The sequence below is a fragment of the Eumetopias jubatus genome, unplaced genomic scaffold (genome assembly GCF_037043125.1).
Source record: "Eumetopias jubatus isolate StellerSeaLion01/CBP00866 unplaced genomic scaffold, mEumJub1_p1.0 scaffold_1, whole genome shotgun sequence".
NCBI classification, from domain to species: domain Eukaryota; kingdom Metazoa; phylum Chordata; class Mammalia; order Carnivora; family Otariidae; genus Eumetopias; species Eumetopias jubatus.
In genome coordinates, this window is record NW_028274807.1 from 197,684,724 (window position 1) to 197,708,286 (window position 23,563).

The following is a 23,563-nucleotide window of genomic DNA, read 5'->3' on the forward strand; positions in this document are numbered from 1 at the left end:
AGAAAGCACGCCATCCAAAGAGCAGGGAGAAGGTAGTCCAGAGGGAGGGGATAGCAAGTGCAAAGGCCCTGAAGTCGGAACAAGCATTCATGGGCGCCTGGGTGGCTCAGTCTGTTAAGCGTCTGCCTCCGACTCAGGTCATGATCCCAGGGTCCTGGAATGGAGCCCCACATCACATCACATCAGGCTCCCTTGGACTGAGCCCTGCGTTGGGCTCCCTGCTCAGCAGAAAGCCTGCTTTTCCCTCTCCCACTCCCCCTGCTTGTGCTCCTTCTCTCGCTGTGTCTCTCTGTGTCAAATAAATAAACAAAAATCTTTAAGAAAGAAAGAGAGAAAGAAAGAAAGAGAGAAAGAGAGAAAGAAAGAAAGAGAAAGAAAGAAAAAGAAAGAAAGAAAGAAAGAAAGAAAGAAAGAAAGAAAGAAAGAAAGAAAGAAAGAAAGAAAGAAAGAAAGAAAGAAAGAAAGAAAGAAAAGGAAAGAAAAAAGAAAAGTACCCCTGGCTACTGTGCAGAGAATGGACTGTAGGGGGCAGAGGTAGACGGGGAAGCTGTGAGCAGGCTGGGGGAACCTGGAACCGAGCCGGGGCAGTGGGTGTGGAGAAGAGTGTATAAGTTACACTGGACTTGGGATGCAGCTGATCAGGGAGAGGATGGAGGCCAGAGTAGCCCCTGAGTTTTGGGCTTGAACATCTGGGTGAATGCTGGTACTGTTCACAGAAATGGGGAAGGTTGGGAGGGACAGGGCTTTTATTGCTTTGTTTTGAGGAGGCCAGTGATCCAGATGTTTCTGTTTAGATGCATTAAATGTGATACGCCTATTGGACATCCAAAGTGAGTTAGACCTTGCCTCCCGACAACTCTCCCCCCGCCACACACACAGTTCAGTCTCCACACAGCAGTGGGGGCTGAGGGCGTTGTCAAAGACACAAGGCAGATCTTGTCATTGAAAGTCTTCAAAGGCCTTCCCTTGCTTTGGAAATAAACTCTGCCTCCCCTAACCCTGGCAACTCCCTCCCTATCATTCACTTCTCTCCAAACCCATGGGCTTTTTTTCTTTCCTGCCAAGCATGAATGCTTGTTTTGTTTTTAAGATTTTATTTATTTGAGAGAGAGAGATCACGAACAGGGGGGAGGGGTAGACGGAGAAGCAGGCTCCCTGCTGAGCAGGAGCAGGGAGCCCGATGCGGGGCTCAATCCCAGGACCTCGGGATCATGCCCTGAGCCCAAGGCAGACGCTTAACGACTGAGCCCCCCAGGTGCCCCCAAGGGTACTTTTCAAGAGCACGAGTCTGTCATTCCTTGCCTAGCATGCATCCCTCAAAGACTCCCTTCGTCTTCGGGACCTTTCACGAAAACTGGGTCCCAGGAGCTTGGTCCAGGAGGAATAAGCGTACGTAAAACCTGCAGAAAGCAGGGCCAGGCCCATAACACCGCCTTCGCTTCCGACTTATACCCTCCCGGGCTTCGGAACCTTTCTTCCCGGCGCTGGGGGAAACTTTTCCAGAAGTACCTTCCGGCCTCGACGACCCTATTTCCCGTGCTGCACCGCGGCTTTCCTCTTTCTCTTTCTCTTCCGGTCCGAGGTGCTTCGGGAGCCGCGGTCTTCGGTGAGAATTGGCCGCGCGGTATCTGGAACCATCCGCGCCTCCTAGCCGGCGGCCGGACGCAAAACCGGGAAGGACAGAGAGGCCGGCTGCATGGCTCTGGGGAGCGGAGGGCGCGGGTGGTGCTTGTGGGTTCTCAAGGAGTGGATGGGAGAGGGAGAACTCGGATTTGGGGTAGAGCGCAGTCTGGTGAGGGCGGGTTGGTTCCAGGGCCCTCTTACCCGAGTTCGGGAGGCCGGGACCGGCGTGGGGTCGTGCTGAGTAAGTGGAGGCCGATGGAGGCCGCAGATACGGGGCCCCTGTGCTGCAGCTTCATTCTGGCTTCTGGCCCCACGTCCTTCCAGATCAGGGCGGCAGTGAGAGGCCCAGCCAGCCTGGCGAGCCCCCAGCCCTGATCTCCACTCTCCTCCCCCAGGTGCAGACATGGCCAAGTCCAAGAACCACACCACGCACAACCAGTGTAAGTTCCCCCGGCCCCGCCTCCGTCTCACTTTAGACCCTGACAAGGATTGGGGACACTCTGGGCCTGGGGCTGGCTTTGTTTTCGGCCAGGATGACCTCCGGGTTATAGTTTTAAGAAGCCAGGGGTCCTCTTGAGATGCCCACAGTGCTTTGCATTCAGGGATAAGGGCTATTCCCTCTCTCGAGAAGACCTGCTCTGGGAAATAATGGTTTTCCCAGGCTGGCCAGCCGTGATGTGTGGTCTTACTAGAGCAAGTCTCGTTTGGTCTAACACCTTTGCTTCCCCGCAGCACGAAAATGGCACAGAAATGGCATCAAGAAACCCCGGTCACAAAGATACGAATCTCTTAAGGGGGTGAGTGAGGAGGGTGTCCGTTTGGCCCCCGTTGCACAGCTAGAGCATCTCCTGTATCTCTCTCCGGCTTCAGCATCTGCCTGAGCAGCGACTCCCGCGTCTTGGCCCGGACCACCAAAGCCCACAGTTTTTCTCTCCAGCCAGCTTTTGCCTGGACTTCACGTTCTGCCAAAGCCATAATAAACCTTTGCTTGGCTTTTCCCAGCCCAGATTGTAACTCCGTAGTCAGGTGTAACCTGCCTCGGGAGGGTAGTTTGACTGTCCCCCTTGCTTATCCAGAACACTTAAGGAGAGAAGTGGCCTTACCTTTGTGTACCAGGTACCCTGTGAGAGCCTTGTATTCCACCAGCCTGTGGCCTTGATCTGACCTCATGCAGGGCTTGGGGGCAGCTTTCCTTGCTGTGCCAAGGAGTTCTCAGCTGAGAAGGCTGAGGCTGGAGGGTCTAAGCAAGAGAACGGGGTCCTGTCTGTCCCCTGTGCCCTTGGTCTCTGGTCTGTGGAATGAACCATTAAATCTCTGAACCGCGGTTTCCCCATCTTCGTCTCTTTTTCAACCTCATTTGCTGTGTATCTGTTGGACCAGGCTTGGTGCTTAACTGACACCTTCCTTTAAAGAGGTGGGGATGGCCCTGAGGGGTTTCAGGAAAACCTCAGCCCTGCAAGCCTGGCTGTTGGGACAGCCTTCATTTGTTCTTTCCTTCTGCGCTTGGCCTTTGAGCTCAGTTGGGCTCTGGGCATAAAGCCCTGAAAATATGGTCTGTATGTAGCATTAGCAGGGTGGAGTGGTGGCTTTGGGGGTTGTAGCACATGTTTCTTTGCAGGTAGTTTGTAAGGGGTGTGTATTTGAGCATTTAAGTTTGACTTGATGCTGTCTATGCCCCCAATAGTCTCCTGGTGCAGCTATGGAGAGGGCCACCAGCGGTGGCTTGGGGCCCCACATGCTGCACTTACAGCCTGTACCTTTCCTTGCCTTCCAGGTAGACCCCAAGTTCTTGAGGAACATGCGCTTTGCCAAGAAGCACAACAAGAAGGGCCTGAAGAAGATGCAGGCCAACAACGCCAAGGCCATGAGTGCACGTGCAGAGGCTATCAAGGCCCTCGTCAAGCCCAAGGAGGTCAAGCCCAAGATCCCAAAGGGCGGCAGCCGCAAGCTCAATCGACTTGCCTACATCGCTCACCCCAAGCTCGGGAAACGTGCTCGTGCCCGCATTGCCAAGGGTCTCAGGCTCTGCCGGCCAAAGGCCAAGGCCAAGGCTCAAACCAAGGCCCAGGCTGTGGCTCCGGCTCCAGCTCCGGCTCCAGCTCCTGCTGCAGCTCCGGCTCCCAAAGGTGCCCAGGCCCCCACAAAGGCTCCAGTGTAGAGGCTTGTGTCTGTCAGTGTGAGGACAGGACTGGTGTGACCCCAGGGCTTCTATCTGCACGGGGCTGGTGTCCTCCTTTGCTCTTTGTACAAATAAACCTGTGGCAGGCTCTGTCAGTTGGCCTGTGTCTGTGGTCCACAGACTGGGGTATGGGTGGGAGTCGGGGGAAATGGGGCCCTGGAGTACAAGAAAGGGACCTAGTGAAAGACATGGTGGAGAGCCTTAGGGGGGCTGGGGCACATAGCCTGCTGGATTGGTTAGTCTGGCGAGGAAGGAGAATTCCCAAATATCCTGATAAGTCTTGAAGTTTATCCCGGGGATAAAGAGAAGGACCCTGCTGAGTTCTGCACTCCGGCCTGAGGCGGTCCAGTGTACACAGCCAGCATCCATCACTCTGGGTTGTGCTGGGGGCCCCGGGATGCAGGGCAGTGGTGGCACTGCCTTATTGATAAAGCTGGGCCGGACCTTACTGTGCCTCCTGGATCAGCTGCTTCCTCCTCTGCAAAGTTAGAGCAGCTAGTGAGGCAAGTGGTATAGTAGTCATAGGCATTGTGGAGGCTTTCTGTAGAAGCTGCCAAGCATGTCACCGTTCCTGGTCATGCAGTCTTTGAAACTAGTCTTGAGTATGGTTGTCGTGTAACTTGTGGACCAACCTTGGCACTTGGGAGGTTCCAAAAGGGTTGCACTTCCTAGAGCACCTGGGTGGCTTAGTCGATTAAGCATCCAGACTCTTGGTTTTTACTCTTGATTTCAGGCTCAGGTCATGATCTCAGGGTTGTGGGATCAAGCCCTGAGTTGGTCTCCGTGCTCCGGAGGGAGTTTGCTTCTCTCTCTCCCTCTGCCCCTCGCCACCCCCTCCACATGGCATGCGCACACACGCTTGCTCTCAAATCTTAAAGAGGCAACAGGTACATCCCATGATAAATGGTCCCTCTTCCTCTGAAGTAGGTATTCTCTTTGTTTCACAGGGAAGGAAATTTGTTTGAGATCATGGAGCTCTGGGATGTAAGTAGCATTGGGACCCAGGCAGCCCATGCAGGACCCCAGAAAGTTTGCCCAACCAGGGCTGGGCTGCTAGCTCATGACTCTGATCTTGGCATGCTCTGGGGGGCCAACTGTCCATTACCAGCGGGTGTCAGATAGATGGGGTCTTGAAAGGGACCAGGAACAGGTTTTATGTCCTGAAGGTACTTTGGCCCAGCCTGAGGTCATCAGGTCAGGTGGCTTCCAGTGAGGCTTGTGTTCTAGGCCAGGACAGGGCGTGAAGACTCCTTTCCCATCATCCTGCTGTAGTCTGAAGGGGGAGGCCAGACCCCAGGTCAGGGGCTTCAAATAGGCTTACTTAAGGTCACAACCAGGTTGCTGTCAGCCTCCAGCTCCCACGCAGAGCCTCCCTTGTGTCCCTAGTTTTTGAGTCTCAAATCTTGACTCCCATTACCTACAAGCTATGTGGTTTTGGGCAAGCTATTCTAGCAGAGCTGCTAAAGGGGCTCAGTGAAACCTGCATCCAGGGGCTGCTGGGAGGGCTCAAAGCAGACAGAGCTGGCCAAAGTCCTGGCTCCTTGGCAGAATTGCACGAGCAGGGGTTAGTACTATCGGGACTAAGCCTGCAGGCCACAGAACCAGGCTGTGGACTTCCCTCTGGCCACAAGAACTTCAAAACCCAGCCCTCCCTGTCTCTCACCCCATGCCTGTGGAGGTCCAAACAGGACTAGATCAGATGAGCTAGAGGAGCAAGCTCAGCAATCAGGCCATAGTGACTCTCGGTCCTGCCTGGAGCCCCCTACCTAGCAGGGCTGACAGACTGAAGCCTCACTCAGCACACACTGATCCCTGCCCAGGGTGTAGGGACCCTAAGATGAACATGCTAGCAGCCATGGCTTGCAAGCTCTCCTACCTGCCCCACATCTGGCATGTCCCAGCTGGCCTCTAGCTGTAGTCCTGTCTCAGGATCTTGAGTGTGTTCCCAGAAAGCCGGAAGTGTTTCCCTGAGATCTTTGCTTTGGTTTCCTCCTCAGAGTGGTGTCCCCGACCTTATAAGTCAGATAAAGGCTTAGTGGCCACTGAGAAGAGGAACTATGGTCCCTTGGCGCTGGGCACAGACATGGCTGGGTGGTACTGGATGAGTGTGCTGTGTCGAGAGACACAGCAGCATGGGGTAGTGGGAGGCACCCAGAGCCAGGCTCAGTTTTCTCATCTGTGAAACGGGGGTGGGAATTGCATGTCCCCAGAGAAATGACAGAATCCCTGCTCCATGAACGTCCTTGCTCTTAGTACTTCAGAACTGGCCTCTGTCCACACGCAGACTTTATTGTTGGGCGGGGGGGGGGAGGGGTCCTTGACACTGGTCCGGTGGACGCTCCTGGGACTCAGCCGTCACTGGGCAGGGCAGGCACACTGGCCAGGGCAGGCAGCAGCCGCGTGTATATGTCAATCCCACGGAGGAACACGGCCTCATGCAGCCGCTCATCGTGGTCGTGCAGCAGCACAGGTGTGCGGTTCATGGGTGAGAAGCCCAGCGCGGGGACCCCCACCTGCAGGGGACAAGGAGAAGCCATCAGGAGGAAAGCCAGCAACCAGGACCGCCCACCCCCTGCCCACCCACTGCAAGCAGCTCACCACACGGAGGTAGCGGCTATCCGTGGCAGCAGGGAAGATCTCTGGCTCCAGCGTGAGGTTCCTGCGGAGGCAAAAGCCTGGTGAATGAGGAGGCAGGGAGGGGAGAGCGCAAGGGGAGCATGGAAAGGGTGAAGGAAGATGGAAGGGAGGCAGGAGGAGAGAGGAAAGGGGAAGAGAAGGCAGGCCAGGGTGCTCACATGTCCTTGCAGACCCCGCTAAATGCTGCCCACCAGGGGTCTGAGTCATCAATAGATGTCATTCGGGACTCCGTCCACTTCTGGAAGGAGGGGAGGGGTAGCAGGAGCACGACGGCCTGGACAGCTTGCCCTATCCTTCACAGGCCTGTCAGTGCCTGGCACAGGCACACACCCATTCCCCCCACCCGCCACCCCGGCTTCCACCCACCTACCCAGAGAGCCAGCTGGCCAGTCCAGCCACAGGCCCTCTTTCAGTCCCTTACAGGCCACAGGTCTGGGACTTCGCCCTGCCCTTCATCTACTTACTTCCTGTCCAGCTTTCGCATCATAGGCCTCTTCCTCAAAATGGCTCTCCCAGACCTCTCAGACTGGCCAACTACTTGTTACAGGTTCTCAGAGTACAGGGTCCCACCTTTTCCTGAACCAAGTGTGTTCATACTTATATAAAAGTAATATTATATTAATGTTTAATTCAGGTCTATTTGTCTCTTCATGCCGTAAGGACTATGAGGCCATGAACTGTGTCTCACTTTACTCCTACGGTATCCCCAGCACCCAACAGTGGCCTCCACAATGAATGCCTGTTGGTGAACAAAATGTGTCCCTCGTAGCTAAAGAAATGTCCAGACGTATGCAGGTACACTGAGCACCCACTGCCACGGTGGCACACACCCAGCAAGCCCAGTCTCCCCTGCTCCCACAGCTCCCGACCGTAGGTCCCGGCTGATACCTGAGCAAACTCAAAGGTGACCCCCTCACCAGCTGCCCGGCACCAGCCCTGCAGCTGCTCCTCGAAAGCCTGTGAGAAGGGAGATGAGCTGACCTCTCAGGCTCTCCCTGAGCCTCCAGCCTAGGACTGAGAAGCCGGCTCCCTGCCCCAAACCCAGGTGGAGCTGGCACCTTCAGGTCCACATCCGGTGCCACACGGAAGTCAAAGCTGGCGCTCATAGTAGCAGGTACCACGTTATAAGCCACGCCGCCCTCTAACTTGGTCAGGTTCACGGAGGTCACAGCCCCTGCCTTCAGGTGGGGGTTTGACTGCAGTCTGCGGTGGGGGGACGGGGCAGGGGCAGCAGGGGGAGCAACAGATAAAGAGCCTCCCTTCTCTCTTGCAGGGCTGGCCGCCCAGACCCCCATCCTCTTTCCCAGGCTGCCTCACCTCTGCCGCTCCTTCTCCCGGAAAGCCAGGATTGAGCTCACGACCTTGTGCTAGGAGAGTGCGAGGTCGGATGTGAGAGTGGCCCCAGGCTAGAGCCTCAGGAATTCCCAAACTCCCTCCCCGTGTGCCACGCACCAGCTTCTCCGCTGCTGTGTCCTCGATGAAGCATGAGCTGTGGCCTGGCTTCCCGGTGCTCGAGACCCGCACCCCTGGGAGAAGAGGGAGAAGGGGGCATCTTCAGCATGGGAGGGGCTGGAAAAGTGATCAGCCTGGGGGTGGGCCCTGGTCTTTGCCTCATCCCAAGCTCCTCCAGCAGGGTGGTCTCCCTTAGAACGCACGGTGGAGAGCTGGTTTCTGCCCATGGGGGGCTACCCTCAGAAGCTCAGGAAGGAGAAGCCCAGGTAGGAAGGGGCTGGGAGGCAGAGGCTCTGGGTTCAAGGCCTACTCGGGCCCCGACCTGCTGCATGACTCTTCGTAGGCTGCCCCTTCTGGCTTAGCACCCCACCACACAGTGACACCCTCCCTCCAAGCCCATACTCACACCAGGGGCTCCGCTCACTGTAAAAGACAGTGAAGGCATCAGTGGGGTTGGCCAGGCCTGGGGAGGGAAAAGGGATTCAGAGGGTAGAGTGGCCCAGCCACTAGCAGCCTCCATATCCCCTACTGGCCGCTCAGGGGCCTGCCACCCTGCTCACCTTCATCCAGGGCGAAGCCAGCCCTCAGGGCCTGGAACTCGGGCCGCTGCACAAACAGCTCCATGCCTTGGTGACCTCCAACCTCCTCATCTGTAAAAGCAGCAGGGACATGAGATGAAGGAGCTGCCCCTGCCACCATATCCTCCTGCTCCCTGAAAGTGTCCCTCCCCAAGCCACTCCTACCTGGCACAAAGGTCATGTGGATGGTTCTGGGGAAATGGTGGCCCTCAGCCTTCAGCCTCCTCACAGCCTCCAGGTACCTGAGGGGCAATGACAGGGTGTAAGCCAGGGCTCGGGGAGCCACCAGATGCTTGGGCGGGCAGGCTGGAGCCCTGGGCCCCTGCGGCCTGTTCTGCCACAGCCTGGCAGGGGACTCTGGGAAGCCTCTGTCCTTCACTCTACCATGTAATGGTGCTAATTGCTGTCCGAGATAAGGGGGTCAGGATGTTCCTTGGCCTTGAGGTTCTCCAATCACACCCACCCCAGGCCCTGGGTTAATTCAATGGGCCAGTAGGGACATTGTGGGGGACAGGAAATGGAGGACACTCACTGGATGCTGACACACTTCATGTCCTGGGCACCCCTGGCATAGATGTAGCCCTCAGCATCCTTGAAGGCCTCAAAGGGGTCATGACTCCAGTGTTCCTGGGGCAGAGATGAGAAGAGGGACCCAAGCCCCAAATTTAGTCATTAATCTACTCTGCCCTGCTCTAGAAGCCTACCCTAGGGTGGGGGTGACAAGTGGGGTGGTGAAGAGGGCTGAAGAGGGCAGCTGACTGCAATCCCTCATCTCTGCTCCCACCTCCACCCCCACCCTGGGCACAGAATGGACCACCGGGCAAAGGCTGCTTAAACGGAGTAGTGTCCTAAGAGATTGGGAGTCAGTTTCAGGACAAGCCCCCGAGGCTCCCTGGGGTCCCATGGGGGGGTCTGCATCATCTTTGTGTACCCCAAGGCCTGCACCGATCCCTGCGCCCCACACACCTTGAAGACAGGCACCACATCAGTGTGGGAGTTGAGTAAGATGGAGGAGAGTCTGGGGTTGGTGCCTGGCCACGTCAGAATGGTCACCACATGGCCAGGTGCCACCTGGAGAGGACCAGGAGGTGAGGAGGTGCCCCGGGGCCACCTCCCCTCCCCATGCCAGGCCCCAGGCTCACCTCCACTTTCTGACAGCCTAGGCCCAGCTGGCGGGCTCTCTCTTCAAGGAAGGCCACGGCAGCGCCTGGGGACACGGAGAGTCTTGGGGCTGCTTCTGCCTACCCACCTGTCCCACTGGCCCAGGCAGAGCTGGGGGTACATCCAGAGAGGGAAGCCAACCCTGAAAGGGGCTGCTGCCTCCTCGGTGCAATTCCACATTGCTCGAGGACCCCTGCATTTCTGTCTCCAAGGAAGAATGTATCTTTGGCCAGTCAGTGACCCTTTGTGGAAGGTCAGTGGGAAGTCCATAGTTAGAAACAGGAGTGATGGCTCTCTTCCTTAGGGATGGGAAAACTGGTGCAGCAGCATGAGATTCACCTGATGTCTCCCCCCTGGTAAATCAGGGCAGGGGTTTGCACCCATGTCCACCATTCCCAGCCACCAAGGCTGAGTCCCTAAGGGCTGTGGTCTCTGTCCTGCCCCAGTAGGCTTCTGGAGCTTCTTCCTTGAGGCTGTCTGGTCTCCCCTCCCCCTCCTCAAACCCCGGGCAGTGAGGTGAAGTTGTTCCTTAACCAGCCACCAGAAGTAACTCTGGGTGCAACACAGCCTGGAGGGGCTGCTGAGCAGTCGGCTGGCCTGGGGAATGGCTAGAGGCGTGGAGGTGCCAGTTGGGGCAGCAGAGTGGGGCTCAGCTAGGTGGCAGTGGTTGGAGTCTGGTGTAGAGCAGTCCCCGCCCCGGGACCCCACCGCAGGCCCTGGAACGGCCGCGTTCTCACCGTAGTCGGGCTTGGGCTGGACGGTGCGGATGCGCAGGTACTGGCGGAAGAGTGTCACGGACGGGTGCTCGCCCTCGCGACCCTCGCTGGCCATGGCGCTGCGCGTGGTGATCTAGGGGCAAAGCGAGTGGCTACCTACCCCTCCCAGCCGCTGAGGCCCAGTGGTCTCCACCTACCCACGGCCCTTCCCCAGGGCGGTTCCCCGTACGTCCCACAGGGAGAAGACACCCCGTTTCGGAGCCCCCATTCTGTTTTAGGAGCTGTGCTGGCCGCTTTCAACACATTTCCGTATTGAATCGGCCAAAAAGCCCCAGGAAGTTCGTGCCTCTGTATGCCTACTTTCCAGAGGAGAAAGCTGAGGCTGAGAGGTTCAGCGACAGCTAGAGAGTAGGGGAGCCCGGTCTGAACCCTGACACTGACTCTCCCTACCCTCCTCAAAAAAATTCTCCCAACTGCCCGGATTTTATGCCATGTAACCCCAGATCCCTTTACCCTCTCCGGGGTCCCACCTCGCTCTCCGCTGGTCTTGGGCCCGCGCTTGCCTCTCAGCGCCCGCCCCGGACTATGGCCAGGGCTCAGGGGTCCTGCGAGGTCGAGGGCTCAGAACCGCCCCCGGTCCGCCCACCACGTGGCCGGACCGGATCGCGGGGCGGGGCCGAAGACTGCGAGTTAGGGCCACCCATCGTCTCTGGGGCGGCGACGGCGAGGTCGTCTCCGCCCGCCCCAGGTTCCAGCCTCCTCTCGGGTTATGGGATCCCTCTCCCGCGCAGCCACCGCCGCCGCCTGCTCCGCCCCGGCGGCGGGCCCCGCCCCCGCAGCCCGGGTCCCGCTCCGTAGGCCCCGCCCCGCAGGCCTGGGCTGCGAGCTCCGGGTGGTCCCGCCCCCCGGACGGCTCTACCTCCTGCAACCTCCAGATTGGGCGGGAAGAGAGGAGAGCAGACCCTTGACACGAGAGGCTGCGTCTGCCCCCTCGGGCGCCCTTCACTCTTGGGGTACAGCGCTGCAAAGTCCTGCCAGAGCTGGCCCCTGCCTGCTCCCCCACCCCCTCCCGCGCGTCTCTGACTTCTCCCCTTTCCGTGTCTCAGCTCCTCAGGGAGGTCCTCCCTGACCGCCTCAGACCCCCGTGTGGAGAGGTTATTGGTCAATATCTGTCCCCTCAGACTGCAAGTTCTAGGAGGCTGGCTGGTCCCTGTACCCACAGGATACTGTCGCTGGCGGGGCACAGAGCGGTGTCAGAGCGGACGCCTGGACATATGCCAGGAGCAGAGGATAAACGGGCAGAGGGGCACATGGCGACTTCGTGTGAGATCGTGCAAATGTGCCGCTGTGGGAGCTAATCCAACAGTGTGTCTCAGCGTGTATGACCGCGCGTGTGACAAGTGTGAGATGGTGGCCAGGTGTGGCAGCGTCTGCATGACAGAGGATGTCACGGTGAAGGTCACCATGAGGCTGTATGACCGTGTCGGGGGGGGGGATGGCACAAAAGCACACATGTGGCATACTCTTGGCTGACCCTGTGCCAGGCTCCCTGGCTCTCCCGCGGCCACCGGAGGAGGGGGGATAAAGAGGCACAGGTGTCCCACTGGCCACCCCCAGGCTGCACACGGTTGTAGCTGCCCACTTGTGTGCCTGGTTGCCCTTTGTACTCTCAGCCAGTTCTGCCCCCTGCTACAGGGGCTGAGTCGGCGTGGGGAGAAGCAGAGCTGAAAACTTCAACCTCTGTGCCCAGAGGAGGCAGGCTGGGAGGGGAGGGTAAGGCGGGGGGGTTCGTCCCACCCTCCTGGGGTTTAAGTCTGGTCTGCTTGCTGACCCATACATACCAGGGGCAAGCAGGCTTGGCAGTTCACCACCAATGCTATGTTAATTGCTAAATCACATTCCCCACTTCCGTCCCTACACATCCTGCTCCCTTCGGCCATAGGTCCTGCATTCCTGACTCACTGGCTCAACTGCCAGACCCTGGACTTCCCACCAACTCCAGTGGTCACACAGCAGTAGTAACACCCGCTCGCCCTGACCCCCCTCAAGTCCTGTGAGGCCAAGTGCTCCATTTACCCAGACTGAGTCAATTCTAAAACCACATTTTGAGCCAGGTATTACCATCATGCACATTTTACAGGTGAGGAAACTGAGTCACAGAGTGGTGAGGGCAGCCAGCTAGGAAGTAGACCATCCCAGGCTGCTGAAGCCTCCCTCCAGCTCCCAGCCCCAAAGCAGCCCCGGACTTGCCTCTCACTCCTACCCCACCTGCTGCAACGCCAGGAAACAGGACCTGCCACTCCCCGGGCATGACAAAAAAATGTGTTTTTTTATTGTGCCTGTGAGATGAAATGAGAGGTCCCGACTGGGCCTGGCCCTCTGGCCTCCACCCTCCAATCCCAGGGGCTGCCTCCCTGGTAGGGCACTGGTCCAGACTCTCCAAGCTCAGGCCAGGCCTGGGGCCTGGTCAGTGGGTGAACTCAAGGCAGGTGGTCAAGGAAGGCAAGGAGGACAAGGTGGAAGTCTTGCGGCTTGTGGAGGTAGCAGGCGTGGCCTGCATCACGCAGCTTCACCACAGAGTGGTTGGGCAGGTGGCGGAGCTGCCGCAGCGACTCCCGAGCCAGGATACGGTCCAGCTCCCCATACAGGATGAGAGTCGGGGTCTGCAGAGCAAGGCAAGGGGCTGTGACTCTGGGGTCTGACGGGGACTGACCCTCTAGCTACCTCCTTAGGACATCTTTCCCAAACACCCCATCTCTTTCTATCCAGATGAGGCCATGCGTCCTCCAAGTGAGACCTGAGTCCTTTCCCCCCATGACTCAAGCCAGGGATAGGAAGCTGGACCTTTGGAAACCATCCTTCCAGTACCTTCACGGCCCAGAATTGTTCCTGGGTGTAGTTCTGGGTGGAGGCGGGTGCAATGGGCACAAATCCACGCAGGTGGTGGTGGCCTCGGATCAAGAAGGGCAGGGCGTAGCGGCCACTCAGAGAGGGGCTCACCAATACGGCATTGTGCACCTCCAGGTCTCGCAGCACTCGCTCCAGCAGTTCCGCCCGCCCTGCCTCTGTGCTTGCCTCCTTGGAAGGTGCCGAGTTCCCAAAACCTGGGAACAGCAGGAGGCACCAGCTGAGGGAGGCTGGAAAGGAACCCAGGACATCCTGCCCACCACAGTGGGGGAAATAGCAGAGGCACATGGCAGCGCTACCCCCAAACTTCCCAGAAGCTCTTTTTTGTAATGGGATAGGTCTGCTAGAAAAGCATCTTTCATTCATTAGAGTGGCAAAACTAAAAAGATTGACAATATGCAGTGTTGGGGAAGATGTGGGGAAATGGGCACTTTCATCCATGACTGATGGGAGTATAAATCCATGTAGGATTTTTGGAGGGTAAGGCAATATTTGTCAACACTTAAAAAATGTGCATCCTTTGACCCATCAATTATCCTTGGTAGCTACCCTACAGAAATTATTGCCTCCATGCTCAAAGAAACATGTCCAAAGTTGCTTCAGCTTCATACCTCAAGCATTTCCACAGATGCTGAAAACTCAACTTACATATCCATCAGTGGAGGAACGGGCAGATCAAACCTGTCCATCCTTCTGATGGCACACAGTGCAGAGAGAGGGAGATTCATATTGACTGGCCCGCTCTATGAGAGGTGGTGTAGGGGGAGAAAAACCAAGCTGCAGAGAGATCTGCTAAGCAGACGGGACACCAGTCATGTTTCTAACCTCACCGCACAATCCTGCGTATTGTCTGTCTTTCTATATATGGAAATGCCCCGAGGGGGTTGGGCACCCCCAAACTGCTGGGAGAGAAATGCGGCACGGGTCTCTGAGGGCGTCATTCTTGCTTGAGTTTTAAAGACAAGAATGATAGCATAAATCATTCGCATAGCTACAAAACCGAAAAGCTACCTAGTTTGTCATAAAATGACCAGTGAGATCTCTCTGTGCAAGCACTTGTGGAGTGAGTCACGTTTCTATTTGCTATGTGACATGCAACAGTCCACATTCCAGTTTTCAAGGCAGAAAATAAAGACACAGACCTTTTAGTATTGCCATCTTGTGTTGCGACCTACCATGGCTTGTCCAGACATTGAGGTCCAAATCCGCCCCCCCAACCCAGCCATACCTTAAAGCTTTTCTCCCCTCCACGTCCTCCCCTGGGAAGCTGCCCCTTGTACCTGCTGAATGTTGCCTCCCTAGACCCTGGAGTGGGGGCTCTCACCTGGGAGGTCAAGGGCTACGGCCCGGTAGCCCCTCTGCGCCAGCAGCTGCAGTGTGCCCAGCTGCTCCCACGTGTGGGAGTTAAAGGCCTTTCCGTGGAGTAGCACCACCTCCACCCTGTGGGCACACAGGGGAGTGTGTGTCCTTGGGGTCTGGAAGTGGCCCGCCATTCTTTCTTTCCAGGCTTCTCCCACTGCCCTCCCAGGCCCTGAGCACCCTGAGTTGAGCTGGGGTCCCACACAGGGACTCTCCTTGGACCTAGGCCTTCCACTGCACCCTGAGGTCAGCACCCACCTGTGTGCCCGGTGGAGTGGCAGCACCTCGCGGTAAAAGATGGGGGAGTTGCCAGGGGTGAGACCAGCCAGGACTGTGACATTGGGGCCTCCCCAGAGCCAGGAGGTCTGCTCAGGGGGGCCTGGCAGCCCCACGTACAGTAGCAGCATGAGCAGCAGGCCCAGGCCCAGCAGGGCTACCTGGGACCGGCTCATGGAGGTCTGCACCACAGTCTGGAGGAGAGGAGAGGAAGAAGAGCCTGGGGCTGTGTCCCCACCAGGTCCCCTGGACCCCATCCCCAACCCCCCCCCCAGAAGCCCCCAGCAGAGGAACAACTCAGCCCTTGCTCTTTCTCCTGCTCTGAGCAGGGTTCACATCCAACTGCTCCACACATGCTGGGGCAGGGGCTCAGATACCCTGCAGCCTGAGAAGGAGCATCTGAGATGTCCCTGGAAACACAGCATGCTCAATGACCACCATCATCATTGTGCCAGCTAAAACCGCTTCCGTTCATCAGGTGCTTATGAGAGCCAGATCCTGTGTCTGGCCCTTCACATACGAGGGCTCACGAATCCACACAGGAACAATTGGGAGCAGATATGATTAGAGTTCTCTTACAGATGAGGAAACAGGCTCAGAGAGGTAAATTCTTTTGCCCAAAATGCAGAATAGCAAGTAAAGGAACTGGGATTTGAACCCAGAGCTGGGCTGCTAACCACCAGGCTACGCTGAGCTTGCCAAGGAAGAAACCATGGGGCTGGGAGGTGAGGGACGAACTGGAGCCTTGCTGGTGGACAGAGTAGTGAGAATCATCAAAAGTGAAAGATTATGTGTAAAGCCTCATCCCACTGACAGCATGTTTGGAAATGGTTCTTCTTTTTTAATCACATTGCATGTAAGAGTGCTCAAATCAGAATGTGTTTTCCAATTGATGGAAATATTCAATGCTCTATCTCAGCTGATATTAAGTGGGAGGAGGGTTCGTGGAGAGTATCTGGGATGGAGAAAGGCTGAGGGGAATGAATGGGGCCAGGGAGGGGCATGGTACACCTAGAAATGGAGGTTGGAGAGATGAATGCTCGCCCCACCCCCTCAGCTTCATGACCTGCTTCATGGACTCCTGTAGTCTGGGTCCTTTGCCTGTCCAGACAACAGACATCAGGACCCAGGACCCAGTTAGCCCTGGCTTTGAGACTCTGCTTTGCCACTTCCTGGCTGTGTGTCTTCAGCTTGTCAGTAAAATGGGGAAAAGGATCACTTTGCATCAGCCCTCTCAAGTTTCCTGTGGTATTTCAGGAATACAGTGGACTTGACCCAGGGCTCTCCTGTGATTTCTTGGGCCTAGAATGAGTACACCTGCCTTATTCCCAGATTCCAGTAAACACATCTTTATGGAGTGCCAACTGGGGTGCTGGCCCAGCTGGAAACCCATACTGGGCACCACCCTCCTTTCCTGGGAGCTTTGGGAATGTTTCCCGAGCCCCCACCCCCAGGTTCCCAGTCCTGGGGTGGGTGGGCAGTGGCAGCCCCTCTGGTGCTGATGGAGAGCCAGGAGCTGAATGGAGGAAGAGGCCGCTCTTCTCTTCCTTCTGACCACGAACAGCAACCTCCCACTGGGCATGAGCCTAGGCTCCCAACAGTGGGAGAATCCCTGCGGACTTCTCCTTATGGGGAGCCTGCTGCAAGGGAGAGGTGGGACTTTGGCCGTTGCCTTGGCAACCTGGGCAGCTGGCGCACTAGACCACGGTGGTGGGCAGCTAGCCAGCAACCCAGCATTCGCTACAGATACCAGAGAAGGCGTGCGGTCAGGGAAGCTGTACCCAACTTAGGTCCTTGGCATACGTGTGGACAATGACACACAGGTGTACACACGTGCACACAAACATCGAGTCTTGTCCCCACATACTTTTCTTCTGCACAAGCTATTCCTGGCACGGCGGGTACAGGCAGCCCTGCTTGAACTGTGAGCAACGGATCCCTTGAAATACATACCCTCAAAATCAGGCAGTCAGCCATCAGGAAGGCAGACGGACAGACACATACACGCTTTCAAAATCATGCTGACCCTCAAATTTCCAGCACACAGTCATATACCCAATCCTAAAACACACATGTACAGGCAAAAAGACACACATAATAGCCTCAGAAATACACACGCACAGGTAGATACACACCCTCAAAATCACATGTACACAGAAATACACATAGCATACAGACAAGCGTACAGACAGACCGACACCCCCCCCCAACGTAGGCGCGTAGAAACAGACAGCACATCGACACACATCCAGACCCCGCAGAACGCACGCAAACGCCTGAGCGCACACACAACACACCAACACAAGCACACTGGCGCCTAGCCATTCCCACGGGACTCTGCCCAGGGCTCCGCGGGCAAGGGGCGGAGCCAGGATGGCCCGCCCCCGCGCACCCTGCAGTCTTCACTCCCCGGGGACACTCACCGGGCCGACCGGCATGACCGGGCCGGACACCCCAGGGCGGGCCCCGCCCACACGGAACCAGCAGCCAAACAGCGCCGCGACCATTGCGCTGCCTCCGCCGCTCTGCAGGCTGCTGCGGGGACTAGGCGGCGGGGCGCGCAGCCAAGGAGGCGCGCTTGCGCAGTCCGCAGTCGCAGGCCCCGCGCCTCCTAAACCCACGCAGGGGGTGCTCCAGGCGGCGCCCGGAAAGCACGTAGGCCCGGCCCACTAACCAGATTTTCCGGATTGTTCTCAGCCCGAAGGCCAGGGGAGAGCCACCGGCTTCTCCCCACCAGACCATCTCTACGGTGGGTCAGTCCCTCGTCTGTACAGAGGGTTAAGGATAAGGAGTGTCTTGAGGACCACAAAAGATGGGTCAAGGCTTAGCACAGTGTCTGGAGAGGAGGCGTCGCTGTTTAATGTCAGATATTATTGTCACTTGGCAACTCCAGGTCTCAGTCCAACCGCTTCCCCAACCCCTACAAATACACAGGCGCACACACTCAGTCACAGCCCAGGGTGGCCTGTGCCTCCTTCACTGCTCTTTTTGGCACCTATCCTGGTCGGCGATGTGTGGGCAAGGCCAGGAGTGGCAGCTAGGCTGGGTACAGGAAGGCAGCGCAGGGCACGCAGGACTCCCTCTGTTACAGACACCCTGCCAAATAGGCAACATCACACCCATTCTACAGGCCAGGAAATAGGCTCGGAGACGCTGTGAAAACGGTCGAGGTCACCTGGCTGGACTTTGGCAGAACCTCGCACTCAAAGCTGTCTGGCTTCACTGCGTGCCTGTGCACAACCCTGGGCCTGGGCAGGGTGGGGAGGAGGAGGGAGCAGCAGGAATGAGACCCCACGAACCCTTCTCCGCAATGAGACCCCACGAACCCTTCTCCGCAAGCCGCATCATGTGCATCTGGGGCGGCCTGCTGCGGCCGCACGCAGTCGGGTGCTTGGAGCACATGGGGCCGAGGGGCTTGGGGAAACCGAGGCCGCTGTGACAAGAAAGATCTAGCGGCAGCGACTGGCCCTGCGACGGCTTGCGGCCACAAGAGGGCGTTCCGTAGCACGGCCTGGTCTCCGCCCTCGGCCGGGCCACTTCCCCGCTTCCCTGCCCCGGACCCCAGACGCCGCCAGCACTCGCCTGCCTCTTATCTGCGCGAGCCTACGCAGCTCCCCAGGTACCGGCCCTGCACCCCCCGACCCTCTCGTCTTCTGTCCAGTGAGATCCCACCCCCACCCAGCCCAAGTTCCTCCCCTCCCCATCTCGGCTCCCCAGGTCCCCTTCTCGGGTCTGCCCCCCCCCCCGCCACTTTCCGCGTGCGCCTTACCGGGCCCAGCGAGCCAGAACCGAGGTCGGCGGAGGGGACCGAGCGAGCCTCCGCGGCGCCGATGACCGTGCGTCAGAGCGTTGGGCCCCAGCGGGCAGCGCGCTGGGTACTCCGCATTCCTTGAGGGCCGGAACTCCAAAGCCTTTCCCAGCTCTGCGTTCCGGCTTCCGCCTCCGGGAAATGGGTTTTTTAACTACAATCCCGACCCCCTCCGGCCTGCGGGGCCAACCTACAAACTGTAACAGTGCCTTGAAGAGAAAGGTCGATAAGCAAAAGAGCTACGTACTGTCGACGGAGCACTTACTGTGCTCACTATGTGCTAGGAGCGGTGTCCAGCGTGGTACATGCGTGAGCTCACTTAATCCCATCCACCACCTAGGAGCTGAGTACTATTGTATTATCCCCGTTTGTAGAAAAGAAGAATTAACAGTGAGGACGATAATCATAATGGGAGCTGCATGTATTGAGTTCTAAGGGCAGGCACCCTCACTTGTCAATTCTTTTTTTTTTAACTCATTAATTCTTGAGGTAGGTTTTATTGCCCCTTATTTCAGAAGAGGAAACTGAGGCCCAGTGCCATACAGTTGAGTGGCAGAGGCATAAGTAACACCTCTGCCTTCCTCATCTGAAAGCACGTGGAGAGTTCCGGTAGCCTCCTGGAGGCCTCCTTGCTGCTCCCGGAGGGACCCCTGCCCTCTCTGTGGCAGCCTCTCTGTCCCATCTGGGCAGGGGGTTCTGTGGCTCCTTATCAGTCTGGCCTTGAACCACAGGTGCTGCACCAGTACAGCAGCAGGGATGGCAGAAGTGGAGCTTCATGAGGGCACCATCCAGGTGCAGCGCCAGAGCCTCTTCTTCCGAGAGGCTCGGCCAGGCGGTGGGCAGGCTGCCTGCTTCTCAGTTCTGCTGTTGCATGGCATCCGCTTCTCCTCCGAGACCTGGCAGAACCTGGGCACGCTGCACAGGCTGGCTCAGGCTGGCTACCGGGCTGTGGCCATGGACCTGCCAGGTACTTCCGGGGCAGGCTTCTGGACTGGGGTTGTGGGGGCCTCACTGGGGGACAGGGCGCTGGGGCACTGGGAGGACCTAGCCAGGCTAGGCGCCTCCAAGCTTGACAGGGTGCAGTACCCTCGGCAAGGGCCTTCCAGTTTCTCTGGTCTCGATCTGGATGTGGTCTGGACACTGTCCAGCTGCTTCTAACCAGGTTGCCCAGGGCGGTGTCTCAGTGCCTCTGAGCCTCTGTTTCCTCATCTGTGAAGGGAGATGCAGATTTGGGGGGTTAGCTCCAGTGAGAATGGACTGAGATAATGTGCATATGTGGCCAGTACCCAACACCTAAGAATTGGTGCTCAGACAAGTGGAATTAAAATCTTTTGACAGAGCCATGACCATAGGCTGTGTTGGAAGCCCTAAGGAGTGAGACAGTCTCCTGACACATGTGGGGGCGGGGCAGGGCCTGGTGGGTGGCTGAGCCTGCAGTCATGATCCCAGGTACAAAGCCTACAAAGCCCTGAACTGGGTTCTGAAGTAGGGGAGGGGCAGCCCCAGCCCAGACTGGTAGTCCCCAACCCATGGAGCCAAGTATGACCCTATAACTGACCTGCTACCCCTCACAGGCCATGGCTGACATGGTTTCAGTGCCCAAGTGTGGGCCTCCGGGCCCAGATGGGATTGGTTCGGACAGTGGGTTGGACTGATCTTCCAGGTGAAGGTCTTGATCTTTTTGGGGAAGGTGGGGCCTGACTAATTGGAGGGGAGGTACATGTGCAGAGCCAGCTCCTCAGCCACTGTCCACCTTGCCAGCCCTGGAACAGGTGCCTCTTAAGCAGTTAATTCACCACAATCTGAAATGGCAGATACTTTTTTGTCTCCTTTAACAGATGGGGAAAATGAGCAGCCAAGAGAGGGGTGAGGAGACTTTCCTAAGGCCACATAGATAGTTAAGTGGAAAATTGAGACTTGGCCCCAGCTGTGTTGGACTTCGGAGCCTGATCCTTTCCAGGACACTCTAGGGCTGGGAGAGATGGGCACAGACATAGAGGGAAATGCCTCATGCTTGCCAAAGATATGACAAATCTAGGCTGCTGTAGGAATAAACTTGGGCACGCTGTGTGCTGCTGGAACCTGGCACAGAGAGATTGACCTAGGAGGGCTTCCTGGAGGAAGGGACTGTCTCTTCCATTTTCCCACTCAATGCCCTTGTCTTTCTCACACCTGAATCCCTGCAGGCCTGGGGCGCTCCAAGGAAGCAGTAGCCCCTGCCCCTATCGGGGAGCTGGTCCCCAGCAGCTTCCTGGCAGCTGTGGTGGATGCGTTGGACCTGGGCTCTCCAGCTGTGATCAGCCCATCGTTGAGTGGCATGTACTCCCTGCCCTTCCTCACGGCCCCTGGCTCCCAGCTCCGGGGCTATGTGCCAGTGGCCCCCATCTGCACTGACAAGATCAGTGCTGCGGACTATGCCAGTGTGAAGGTATCCCTGTGTGGGAGGCTGAGATGCCCCTGCCATGAGCAAGAAAGTGTCCATCCTGGGGCCTTTCCTCAACTCAGGGCAGAGTAACCAAGGGGTGGCTTCTGGGGGGAGCTAAACTACCAAACGCTGCCCTGTTGGTTTACTTAGCAGCAGATTACCGTGCCTTGGCCTGCGCTAAACCATGTGCTGGGGCAGACAAAAATCCATGCCTCTGTCCCTCAGGACTGGGGCCTCTTGGATCACCCACTGGGCCAGCTTGTCTCTCCCCCTCATTTGGGGTGGCCCCAGGGAGAGACTGAAGTGGTGGTAGCACTAGACCTGACCTCTAGGAGGTTGGGGCTGGTGTGGCAGATCCCTGTTTACTGTTTCCCTTTCGTTTCTCTAGACCTCAACTCTTATAGTATATGGAGACCAGGACCCCATGGGTCTGACCAGCTTTGAGCACCTGAAGCAGCTGCCCAACCACCGGGTGTTGGTCATGGAGGGGGCAGGGCACCCCTGCTACCTCGACAAACCTGAGGAGTGGCACACAGGGCTGCTGGATTTCCTGCAGGGGCTAGCATGAGACCCAGCCCTGCTGATGGGGCTGGCTGCTGGCCTGCCTTGGGCTCTCTCTGTCTCCTTTCTTCCTCCATGGGTTCCTGCTCATCATGTACATGCAACAGGTGTGTTTCTGTCTATCTGGGTTCTTGTCTCTAGGGTCTGTCTTTTCCTCTTCCTCTTTCTCTTGCAGTGACAGACTAAGGAGGTGAAACCAAGAGGAAAAACCTCAGGAAGCAAGAGACGTAATCTGGTGGAGGGTAATCCATTAGATGAGCTTCTCCTATAGGCTTTCCTGTTCGCTCACACCCCTTACTCTGCCCTGTGCAGCCTCCCCAGCCTGCCTCCCTCCTTTTCCTTCAGCTGCCCTCCAGGGCACTCAAACCTCCTACTCCTGCTTCTTAGACCACAGATACATCCATGCCCACATACATGCTTACACATTTAGAGCCATCCATGTTCCCAGATGTGACCCTTCACTTGGGAGCAACCACACAGGTACAGGCAACTCTGGACTGACATGCACACTGTTACCTACAGCTTTGCATTGCATGCATTCACACACATGCATTCTTGTGCTCTCACACAAGCATTCACATGGGCACATGCACCCTCCCAACCATGCAGAACCCCACTGTCCAGGAAGGTGGGGACCCTAGGGGCCAGCCCTTGCAGGAGGCCCTCTGCCAGGTTTAGGAGTGGCCAGCCCTGAACTCCATTCACCACAAGTTGCAGCTGGCCCCAGACCAGAGCTGCTGCCCAAAAGGTGAGGGCCACACTTTGGAACCTCTGATCTCCCTGCTTTTCCCCCTCTTTCTGCGTGCTCCACACCTCCCCAGGTTATTAGGCCGGGATCTGCTCAGCCAAGCTTGTTTCCTGCTCTGAGGTTTGGGGGTTGGGGAGACAGAGACTGGAGAGTGGAGGTCGGTGAAATAAAGTGATGCAATTAGACCCCGCAGGCTCTCACTGTCTCTGGAGCGCCGCTCCTCCCCCCGCCCCTGGGGACCGGCACTGTGGGCCCTTCCCCCACCCTGGCGGGACCAGATGGTCCCCCTGCCCTTTGTCCACCCGGCCAGATGGAGGGGAAGGGAGATTGGATTCCCCTCCCCACCCACCCACCCACCCACACACACACACACACACACACACACACACACAGGTGCCAAGAGACTCAGCTGTGGGGGGAGGTGGAGGTCAGTGGGACCAGGCTGAGCCGATTACCGGGGGGGGGGGGGGGGGTGGAGGGGGGGAGGTAGATCGGCTCCCTGGGGGGTACGGTGGGGGAAGGAGAGGGCTTGGGGACCGTCCAACTCCTCCCATTCTCTAGCAGAGTACACAACTGCGCCGCGGCCCTTGCGACCCTAGCCCCAAAAAGGCATTCTGGGGGTAGCTTTGGGGGGAATGGCGGGGCGGGGTGCACGGGAATCACACCGCTCTCAGGCCCCTCCTCCAGCCGGTCCGGTAACCTGTCCCGGGCGGACAAGGGCCGGGCCTCGCGGAAGCTGTGGGTGGCTGAGGGGCTCGGGTCTTGGTGGACGAAAGCCCAGCGCGGGGATGGATGGCGCAAGAAGCGAGGAGAGCCGGGAACCGGGCCGGGCGGAGGGTCGAAGCCCGGGTTCCGAGAGATCCGAGCCGGAGCCGGGCAGCGCGGGGACTGGGGTGGAGCGGGGCTCGGCGGAGGCGCCGGGCGAGCGGCCCTGGCGGGCAGAGAGCGCAGGGGCTAGGGGCCCCGCGAGGCGCGGGGGGAGAGCGGCTGGGCGGGCGCTCGCGGCGCGACCCCCCCCTCCCTCCGGCCCCCCGCTCCCGGCGCCGGGACGAGCTGCCGAGGGAGGGTCGCCCCAGCCCTCCCGGAAACGGCCGCCGCTCGGGACGCACCGCGGCGCGCGGGGCGGGGCGGGC

The 23,563-nt window shown here is 57.9% G+C and overlaps 3 protein-coding genes across 9 annotated transcripts; 2 read left to right on the plus strand and 1 right to left on the minus strand.

The window, feature by feature from the left end:
• The first annotated feature begins 1,529 nt into the window (after positions 1-1,529).
• Positions 1,530-3,897, plus strand: RPL29 (ribosomal protein L29). The gene is made up of 4 exons (XM_028124462.2): positions 1,530-1,606; positions 2,019-2,063; positions 2,356-2,420; positions 3,398-3,897. The coding sequence occupies exons 2-4, from the start codon at positions 2,027-2,029 to the stop codon at positions 3,779-3,781; spliced, it is 486 nt and encodes a 161-aa protein (XP_027980263.1). The 5' UTR covers positions 1,530-1,606; positions 2,019-2,026; the 3' UTR covers positions 3,782-3,897.
• A 2,179-nt stretch (positions 3,898-6,076) lies between these two features.
• Positions 6,077-18,777, minus strand: LOC114225067 (aminoacylase-1). 7 transcript variants are annotated; one of them, XM_028124476.2, is made up of 18 exons: positions 18,658-18,777; positions 14,871-15,082; positions 14,578-14,693; positions 13,215-13,450; positions 10,368-10,479; positions 9,612-9,676; positions 9,436-9,540; positions 9,002-9,096; positions 8,635-8,711; positions 8,452-8,541; positions 8,298-8,354; positions 7,892-7,965; positions 7,757-7,806; positions 7,498-7,642; positions 7,328-7,396; positions 6,598-6,677; positions 6,401-6,461; positions 6,077-6,315 (listed from the first exon to the last, which is right to left on the minus strand). In XM_028124476.2, exons 2-18 carry the CDS (start codon positions 15,062-15,064, stop codon positions 6,151-6,153), a joined length of 1,791 nt encoding a protein of 596 aa, XP_027980277.1. In that variant the 5' UTR covers positions 15,065-15,082; positions 18,658-18,777; the 3' UTR covers positions 6,077-6,150. The 7 variants fall into 7 exon arrangements, 6 of the variants coding, with proteins under 6 accessions (XP_027980277.1, XP_027980276.1, XP_027980279.1 ...); XM_028124475.2 differs by lacking the exon at positions 18,658-18,777 and adding an exon at positions 17,312-17,437; XM_028124477.2 differs by lacking the exons at positions 6,598-6,677; positions 18,658-18,777 and adding an exon at positions 17,312-17,437 and having other exon boundaries at positions 6,230-6,315.
• ABHD14B (abhydrolase domain containing 14B) lies at positions 18,420-22,615 on the plus strand. Its single transcript, XM_028124481.2, has 4 exons — positions 18,420-18,507; positions 19,428-19,663; positions 20,883-21,124; positions 21,510-22,615. The coding sequence occupies exons 2-4, from the start codon at positions 19,453-19,455 to the stop codon at positions 21,687-21,689; spliced, it is 633 nt and encodes a 210-aa protein (XP_027980282.1). The 5' UTR covers positions 18,420-18,507; positions 19,428-19,452; the 3' UTR covers positions 21,690-22,615.
• Positions 22,616-23,563: the final 948 nt, after the last annotated feature.

Excerpts from the sequence above, each read along its gene's own strand:
- LOC114225067 (XM_028124475.2), bottom strand. The coding sequence starts at position 17,395 with ATGGTCGCGGCGCTGTTTGGCTGCTGGTTCCGTGTGGGCGGGGCCCGC. Across the intron at positions 9,541-9,611 it reads TAGGCTGTCAGAAAGTGGAG|GTGGCACCTGGCCATGTGGT; the intron begins GTGAGCCTGGGG and ends GGTCCTCTCCAG. Across the intron at positions 9,097-9,435 it reads ATGTGGTGCCTGTCTTCAAG|GAACACTGGAGTCATGACCC; the intron begins GTGTGTGGGGCG and ends TCTCTGCCCCAG.
- ABHD14B (XM_028124481.2), top strand. The coding sequence starts at position 19,453 with ATGGCAGAAGTGGAGCTTCATGAGGGCACCATCCAGGTGCAGCGCCAG. Across the intron at positions 19,664-20,882 it reads TGTGGCCATGGACCTGCCAG|GCCTGGGGCGCTCCAAGGAA; the intron begins GTACTTCCGGGG and ends GAATCCCTGCAG. Across the intron at positions 21,125-21,509 it reads CGGACTATGCCAGTGTGAAG|ACCTCAACTCTTATAGTATA; the intron begins GTATCCCTGTGT and ends TCGTTTCTCTAG.
- RPL29 (XM_028124462.2), top strand. The coding sequence starts at position 2,027 with ATGGCCAAGTCCAAGAACCACACCACGCACAACCAGT. Across the intron at positions 2,064-2,355 it reads CCACACCACGCACAACCAGT|CACGAAAATGGCACAGAAAT; the intron begins GTAAGTTCCCCC and ends GCTTCCCCGCAG. Across the intron at positions 2,421-3,397 it reads GATACGAATCTCTTAAGGGG|GTAGACCCCAAGTTCTTGAG; the intron begins GTGAGTGAGGAG and ends CTTGCCTTCCAG.